At 34.2% G+C, this 9,501-nt stretch overlaps 1 protein-coding gene across 1 annotated transcript; it reads left to right on the top strand.

Moving 5' to 3' along the window:
• The first annotated feature begins 1,968 nt into the window (after window positions 1-1,968).
• LOC112514633 (arabinosyltransferase RRA3-like) lies at window positions 1,969-5,111 on the top strand. The gene is made up of 2 exons (XM_025121212.1): window positions 1,969-2,403; window positions 3,793-5,111. Exons 1-2 carry the CDS (start codon window positions 2,209-2,211, stop codon window positions 4,906-4,908), a joined length of 1,311 nt encoding a protein of 436 aa, XP_024976980.1. The 5' UTR covers window positions 1,969-2,208; the 3' UTR covers window positions 4,909-5,111.
• Window positions 5,112-9,501: the final 4,390 nt, after the last annotated feature.

The following is a 9,501-nucleotide window of genomic DNA, read 5'->3' as shown; positions in this document are numbered from 1 at the left end:
AGTAGAGCAACTCGAAGAGTTATGTGATAAATGTCAGCCGGTTTGTCGAACTAACATCGAAAATAAAAGAGACGGATGGATGGATCGAAGGTAGTCCATCGTTCATTAGAAAATAATGCTCAAATTAGCGATGGATAGAAGATTATTGGGAAATCAATAAGTTATTCCCAAAAAGATGAACATATGTTAGACAATAAAATAGTTGGTATGGTGAAATTTATGGCACAATATATCTAATTTAAGAAAGTGTTCAGTAGGCAAAAAGAAAGTCGTAATTATTAAGAATGTTAAGAAAAGATGATWAAAAAAACTAAGAAGCAAAGAGATTTCTCTCGTGAATGTTCAATGAAGACGTCATAATGGTTCGGAGGCTACTTGGGAACTTGATAAGGGGACGAGATTGATATGTCCTCATTTATTCGTATAGGGCAAATTTCGAGGACAAAATTTTGTTAAGGGGGAAAGTTTGTAATAACCCAAAAAAAATAATAATAATAAATAAATAAATAAATAAATTGAATGCAATTTAATGACGAGAAACTCAATGGTCATGAAACCTACGACCATTTATTATGGCTTATCGTTTCATATTCCGTGAAACCGCCGATGACTTAGTATATATATATGGGGAGGTCTTCAAGTATAGAGATGACAAATTCTCGGGAAAGGAAACTCGTATAAGAGAGGAGAAAGATGAGGATGATTTGGTGAAGCACAACAAGTTTGATGCGTTTTTGGGAGTTTGTAGCTTTATGTGTAGTTTGGGGTTAAGAAGGAGAACTATTGTGAGAAAATGCGACGGTAGACGCTGTAATGAGAGTTGACGGTGCTCTACATCGTAGTTAGTTTGGCACCAATCGGGGAGACGCTAGCCACTTCAAAGATCGGTTTGGGCTACGCCATGTATTGTGAGTTACACGTGATTTATTTTTAAAATGRTTGCATGCCTTATTTCATATTATCCACAAGTTGTTTGAAGCTTCTCGAGATTTTTGATACGTTATATATGCGTGAAAAGTGGGATATTTTTATAATRTGTGTTTTGAACTTGTATGTCAATGGGGATGTACTACGGTATGATTTTGTAAAGACGAGCATGCTTTGTGAGCTTGTCTAAGCCGTAAGTGCGGACATGYTGTGTGAGTTCGCCAGGTAATGATGTGTRAGGTAGACATCTCCCATGACRTCGTTGCTTTGTGATGTAGACACGCACTATAATATCGTTATTTTTTTGAAAAGTGTTATTCTCATCAAGGCATGCTAATTTATGAAGCTTCGTGAAAATTGTTTATCATAAAAGTTGTTGTTCATGTATGAAAACCGTGGATTCACTGGGCCTAAGGCTCACCCAAAACTCTTTTAAACTTTTTCACCCAGGCGGCTATTAGACTGGAAAGAAAAGTTGGATAAAGAGATAAATAARGATTAGCATCAAAGAATGACATATGCAGATCAAGGCATTGTTATATCGAGCAAAGTATGTTCGTCAAGATTGTAAGTTTAGATAGTGATATAAATTGTAAGATTAGAAATTTTATTTCCGCTGCAATGTAAGTGTTTGATCTTGGGATACTAGTTCTGTTATATTGTAGTATTGGAAATTTTGGGATGTTACAGGTGAAATTGTCATAACTTTGAAAACTTATGCATCATGTGTTATTTTATATGATTTTTTTCCATCTAAGAGTATGATTTAAAATATTGAACATATATTTGTTTCACAAATACCCACTTCACAATGTGAACATACTTTATGTATTTGTGAAACAAAAAATACATGTAAAAAAGTTTCACATTATGAACCGAATACATAAAAAATAAAATATTATAAAACAAATATATGTTAATAAATACATTAAATAGTGTATTTAGATGGAAAAATAGTTATAAATGGTTTTCCCACAGCGTCACTCTATCCATTAAAATGAACAAAAATACTGAGCTGAAATACTAAGTTGATATGGACAATAGAAATTGAATTAAGACGAAAGGCATAAACAGAAACAGTCAGTCAACCACGTCTTGGCTTACAAGCTGCATCTACTCTGCACCGAATCCYTCTCTACTTTTCTGAAATCAACCACCATTTTTAGGGTTTCTGAATTCCTCCACGATCGTTCACTCGTTAGTGAAAACCTTCCACATCGTATGCTGTATTGGGTGAGATTGGGAGAGCCAAAAGTCTCCACAGATCCGACTCTGTGAACAATGGCGGGTCCTGTGGGTCGTAGAGTCACCAACGCATCACAATCAATGCGTGGATCTCGAATTGCTGTTGCAATTCTCATTGGAATTMTGCTCGGATGTGTCTTCGCGGTTTTATACCCTTATGGTCTCTTCTCCGACTCTTCCAATTCGGCTTCTCATTTTCAGAGTCGCCGTGTTTCCAAATCGAATCTCCAGGTTCAATTTCGTGAACTCACACTCACTGTCACTCGCATTTTATTGTTATATGAGATAGCCTTCATATTCGATGTTTCTTCTGCTTGCTTTATGGGGTTTCTTAGGATTATAATTTGTTGAGTAGAAGCATTRTTGACTTTTTTTGTGCAAAATTAGTGTTGACTTTTTATTATTGGATCATGCGTTTCTCTTGATTTGCGTGAATGGGTTGAAATTATGTAATCGAGAACTTCTTGTACCCAATTTCTGTCGATCATGTTCCTATTCTGATGTAAAACTAATCTGGATCTTAAAATTTTTGAGAAATTTCTWACTGGAGAGTATTACAAATAGAATAACATTTGGATATACAACACAATTTATGTTTTGTTTTCAGAAGGAAAGTTTTTGGTTTACATCAAGAATTAAAACGTAGCTTTCTTGTGTTTCAAAATAAAGGCATTAGCCATTCGGGTAGGGTGGCATTACGGTTGGTAAGTTGGGTAGAGAGGAGCACCGATGACGTTTATGCAAGGAAATTCAGTATTAGTTAGTTTAATCTTCAAACATGGAAAGGTTTAAGCTTCCTGAATTGTGTGTTACTCAAGTGTTTGTTCAATTTAAGTTAAAGTTGATCTAATGAAGCTTTTAATGGGTGTTTTTTGATATTTTAGCCAGGCATGGAACTTAGTTGACTTGATTTCAGAGTTTTGTTTATTTCGAAATCAAGCATTCTWAGGAAGTTTCCTTAGATTTTAGAACGATGACATATCATTGTCGTTACTATTATAAAAACCGACTCCACGATTATAGATTTACCTGCTTTTARATGTTATAGTTTACATGACAGGAGACATTTCAGTTCGGTAGATTAATGTGAAAATCTGTAAATATCGTCCTTATCTGAAAGCCAAACATAAGAAAAGAAATTTGACATTGTTTTTCGTTTCCCTAATTAACTATTAGACTTTGAGGACTTGCTTCTTTCTTACTCAAATTAAGTTGTTAATTAATATGAAAGAAATTTGACATTTTCTTTATTTATCCCCTTTTCAACTATTACATTAAGAACTTGCTTAATACTTACTCAACAGTTGTTAATTTGAACATCTATTGACCTGTAAGYTCCTGCTGAAAGTCGAACATGAGAAAGAAATATGACATTTCGTATATTKTTTTTGTTTTACCCCCTTATGAACCCTTTATCAATATACGGATTTCCCTGGTAATTACTAAATCAATGTGGTTTAGTTTAATTATCTGATCATATGCTTCATTTGCTTAAGGTGTTCCTTGAACCCTTTGTRTATATTTATGGAAAAATCTGACTTCATTATGTCCTGAAGTGAAAATCAATACTGATTTCAAAGTCCCCTTCATATGTAAAAGTTCTTCCTTTTTTTGTTTCAGATTGGATCAACTTCATGTGAATCCACAGAGCGAGTTAACATGATGAAATCAGACATTGCAGATTTATCGAACAGCAATGACAATCTAAAGAAACAAGTCAGGGATTTAACTGAAAAGTTGCAGGCAGCTGAACAGAAAAATGGTCAAGCTGAGCAGCAAGTTGTGGTGGTAGGCGAGCCACAAAAAGCTGGGCCTTTTGGTACTGTTAAGGGTATAAGAACTAATCCTACTGTCGTTCCAGATGACACTGTTAACCCAAGACTCTCCAAAATCTTGGAAAAAATTGCAGTCAAGAAGGAGCTTATAGTTGCACTTGCAAATTCTAATGTGAAAGCTATGTTGGAGGTTTGGGTCGCTAGCATAAAGAAAGCAGGTATTCCTAATTATCTYGTTGTGGCTCTAGATGATGGGATTGTAGATTTTTGCAAAGAAAATGACGTATCATTCTACACGAGAGATCCAGATGAGGGTATTGATTCAGTTGCTAAAACAGGTGGTAATCATGCTGTCTCAGGATTAAAGTTTAGAATCCTTAGGGAGTTTCTGCAGTTGGGTTACGGTGTTCTTTTGTCTGATGTTGATATCGTATACATACAGAACCCTTTCGATCATATATATAGGGATTCAGATGTGGAGTCTATGTCTGATGGGCATGATAATATGACTGCGTATGGATATAACGATGTCTTCGATGAACCTGGTATGGGTTGGGCTAGATATGCTCATACAATGCGAATATGGGTTTACAATTCTGGGTTTTTCTATTTACGACCTACTTTGCCTGCCATTGAATTATTGGATCGTGTGGCTGCCAGGCTCTCTCGGCCACCACCTGCTTGGGACCAAGCAGTTTTCAATGAGGAACTGTTCTTTCCTTCTCATCCCGGTTATATTGGTCTTCATGCTTCCAAGAGAACCATGGATCGTTATCTTTTTATGAATAGCAAGGTTCTTTTTAAGGAAGTAAGGAAAGATGCTAACTTGAAGAAATTAAAGCCTGTGATTGTTCATGTCAATTATCATCCAGATAAATTACCACGAATGAAAGCAGTCGTTGAGTTCTATTTCAATGGGAAGCAAGATGCACTGCAACCGTTTCCTGATGGTTCTGATTGATTTTCTGGATCAGGTAATCTTACARTGAGTATAACACTTTTTAGAGAAAATGAATGTATTATTATGAATCTTCGTTCCACCGGCTTGACTTTTCAATATTTGTTACCCTTTAGTATGCAATGGTCCCTTTTTCTTATTCACAGTACAGTTTGATCTTATTTTATCCCTTTTATTTTGGTCTTGATATATTATGTGCTTATCTACTGATCGGAGTTTTTCTCTCACTTTTCAAGTTTCCCACCATGATATTTGTTAATCTTTTGACTGAACACAGCTGTGGCATGATCAACAACAGTAAGTGTAGACGTAGCATTGTATCTATAAAAAATGAGTCAATTCTTACTGTTGTAAACTTCCATTAGTGTGCATACATAACACATAGAAACATAAGTACAGATATCATTTGATATGCTGTTAATCGCRTGGTTCGTGGTCCTGGATCGAATTGGGGTGCTATTTTCCGCTAAATGGCTGATGTTTGACACAAAATAGCGGGCCGCATAACTACTATTTGTGGTTGGGCTCTTTTTGGTGTAATCGGCTTATATTGAACCTGGACTGGTTTTATTTTAATGATTTAAATCATTTAATCCAACCATTTACCATATTCACCTCACCTGTAAACGATTATAAGAATTCAGGTTCTAAATACCATCTTCACCCTTTTCTATTTTGTTTGTGTGAAACAAACTTGTTTAAGTGGATGTTTTGATGTTGAAATTATATATTTTTGTTGATTACACATAATATGTTTAAGTTATTTACATGTTATGATATATATATATATATATATATATCATGTATATAATTCTAAATATCTATATTTTTGGACCTTGTTATATCACCGTTGTTTCAAATCACAGTATTGACTACGATTTGGTTTTTTAAGCGTTAATAACATAAATTATACTGTGTTTTGATATATGGTGTTGCTAGTGATGCTGCTAACTATAATATGCAAGTCCACGGAGAGTTTGAGTGTTGTGAGGAAGAATGAAGACATGTGATGTGGTGATGAACACCACAAAGTACCCAAGCATGGGTTCATGGACCCAAACCTATGCAAGTAGCTTGAGCCACCCTCCATCCCAATTTGAGAGATCTATCCTATGAATGGGTTGGAAAAACAAATCAAGCCTRATGTTGACAGGAAGCAATATATCATTCACTAGGATGTCCCCTCCTAAAAAGGGCCACTCTCTTGAAGATTCCAGTATATCCAATCTGGAGGTGGCGTCTGGTCGGGTAAGATGTATGGATACCTGACTTCTACCCCAAAGAYTGATAGTAGAATGTTTGTTTCTGTGAAGACTTCCGACTAGTGAAAAGCTAGAAGTGAGTAAACATTAGTAATACAATTAGAAAGAGAGAKACAAAAATTCTAAAGATTAGAAAACTAAATATCAGTATGCAACAACAATATTTATTCCAAGGAAAAATATATATTTACGAAAGCRCATTAGTTAAAGGTTCTAGGTTCAAATCTAGGAGTTGGCCAAACCCTTGTAGCCACGGAGATTCATCTACGATCACTACAAATTATTCATGGTCAACTGAGGAATTAGTCGGTGTTCATAAGCTGGCCCTGATGCCCACTTTCTTAAAAGTAGAAAAATGCTTTAATTTGACTTATATAGGTCATGTAAAAAAAGGTATGGTGATTAGAGGGACCAACARAGGCATGGTGTTGAACAATTTAGCAATAGGGAGGGGTTCATATCAAGGTTGAAAGTAACAAGAAGAGGCATGGTATTGAACTTAGCACTAGGGAGGGGATCATAATAAGGTTGAAAGTAATAAGAAGACTTGATTTTTTTTTTATAAATATAACTGAAAAGTCAAATAAAATCAAATAACACCTCAAGAAAACTCACTGAAGGATGCACTGCTTGTTACTAGGAGGATCTTTTCAAGTGGATGACTCGTCTGKCCCTTGGAGGGGAGAGGGCTTGACCATAACGTGGCTCACGACACCATGACGTGCGTCTCGTCTTACCCAACCACTACGGGGGTTAACATGATGCCAAATGCACATCTTGCACCATGGTGTACCTTTTAGAACCCTCATTATGCTATAAGGATGAAGATATACTCCAAATTGGATTTCGTTATGAAATTTTCTACCCTGGTCTCTATGAATTAGAGTAATGGTACTATCTTGATACGATTTTGTCGTTCAAAATAAAGTMGAGAAATATCTACAACCCCTAAAGTATAAGTTTCCGTCCATCGTTTTTGTTGGTGCACCTTTGGAGGGGGCATATGTTGCTTGGCACAAGTTAAGTTTTCCGGTTCACATGAAATCATACAATACAATAATATAAAAGTTTGAGGGCATGGAGAATCAAACATGTTGATGTAGAGTGCTTCAACTTCGCTATTCCACTTTTCCTGAACCTACCTTGAAACACATTAATCTGGTATATGGTGTTCTTTGAAAATAGCACAAACCCAATTGTGCAGTATTCAAATACATGCTTTTTATTTTGGCAAAGTTTTAATGGATCAATACTTAATAATCAATATTAATGAAGAACAAGTGATTTATTTTATCAAATTGGGCGAGTATTTGAGTATAAAAATCTCTCAAAATATACACGGAGTTTTTTGTAGATTGGAGAGAGTATTACTGTTTTTTTTAAGTATACAGAGATTGTATAAAGGTTAGACAAAAGATTTCTATTTGTACCCGTATGGGCACATTGTAGATGTCCRGATTTTGGATTCTTTGAAATTTGATTGTTGGACAGTACAGTAAAGATGAAAAACTGTCAATTTTTTATTGCATACGTTTGTACTAGTAAGTGGTGACCGCATGACGGATGACCATGCGGAGGGATGAACCTAATAATTTTATTATATKGTGGCACCATACAATATARACAAAAAATAATTACAAAARCACGGTTTTTATCGACGTGTCTTCATGTTTTTACTAACGTTTAATATCGTTCKATGTGTTTTGAGCCTAATTCACTGTTCCGGAGGATTTTTAAAGATAGATACGCACATTGAGAATCTAGCTTAGAGAGAGATTGTAGAGANATGTGTTTTGAGCCTAATTCACTGTTCCGGAGGATTTTTAAAGATAGATACGCACATTGAGAATCTAGCTTAGAGAGAGATTGTAGAGATAGAAACATGTATTAAGAGAGTTTATCAATATACATGATAATTTAATCTCTAGATTGTTGTTCTTATTGTTTAATTCATTATTATATGATTGAAACTGGTTCAATCAGAAAACACTGTGAAGGTTCAATTATTTTTTACCTTCACAATGTTTTGYTGTGAAGTTTCAAGTGTAAAAATRTGGTCTCACGGGTCTAATGAAAACAAGTTGGTCTCACGTGAACTCRTCCATTGATTTAGTGTGTGTTAGTATTCATAAAACTATAACCTACCAACTCCATTTTYCATCGAGACTAACAGAGAACCAATCGATTGATTTATTATGCAATTGTATATGTAAAACCATAAGCTACCACTTTTRACTTTTATCTAGACGAGTTGAGAACCCGTCGAGACCGATTAAAAATCTATATATAGAGTTAAAACTATAATACATAATCATAATGGATATTATGATGAAAATAATGTTTTAATTGTTTTTTATAAACATTTAAATCATCGTAAATTTTTATTATTTTCATAAATATAATTTACATTGATTTATAATTTTCTATAGCTTATATTTTATTTGTATAAAAAAATTACCTAAGAGACATTAAAAAAATGCATTTAGAATGCGTYGTTGAATAAACAACAAAATTAATAATGGTAAAATTGAGAAAGCTGCAACATGAATGCTTGTAGAAGTTAAAGAACAGTAGTACAATTGTCTGTTTTGCCCTTTTACGAATTGGTACTTCTATTTGACCATTCAAACCAACTCACTTTCATTTGACCATTCAAATCTACATCCTTTCTGTTTCTGGTACACACACCCTCACCCTATTATTGTTTCTTAATTATGTATTTTTATTTTATAATACACATCAATATAGCAATGTCCTAATTAAATATATTTATATTAAATAAAATAATAACCATCTTCACACCCAAGCTTTATGGTATAGGTGACACGTGATATCGTATTATTATTTCTTTGTTGAAGGGTAAAAAAAATTAAGTTTCGTGAACGGTGTAATCGTATTAATTTGTTGTGTGTCACTGTATGTATTTTGAAATACAATGAGAACAAGTTTTATTTGGTAGAGTTAGTTTGCAAGCCTTTTATTCCATCTCACATCCAAGTTCGAATCATGTTAGTGTCATTTCTTAGTCAAATGGTGTCACCGTTTGAAAAAAATTCCATATACTTGTTTCTTATAGTCAAATTTTGCCATCATTTGAAAGTTTTCCCAATATTTTTTTTCTTATGGTCAAATGATGCCACCGTTTGAAAAAAAATTCTGGGTCCATCCCTGATTTACCAAGTGCTTATTAAGTCACATTACTTTATTATCAGATGAACATATTTTTATTTCTAATTCCACAGCTATGTTTCAGCTCTAATAAGTTGTTGAATTTGAAATTTTGCATGCATTTTCTCCRTATAAACTTTGAGACGATTGATTTCAGATTTTGAAA

The sequence above is a fragment of the Cynara cardunculus genome (genome assembly GCF_001531365.2).
Source record: "Cynara cardunculus var. scolymus isolate 2C chromosome LG 6, CcrdV1, whole genome shotgun sequence".
Taxonomy (NCBI): domain Eukaryota; kingdom Viridiplantae; phylum Streptophyta; class Magnoliopsida; order Asterales; family Asteraceae; genus Cynara; species Cynara cardunculus.
The sequence above is the reverse complement of the archived record's forward strand: the minus strand, read 5'-3'. Positions and strand labels throughout refer to the sequence as shown.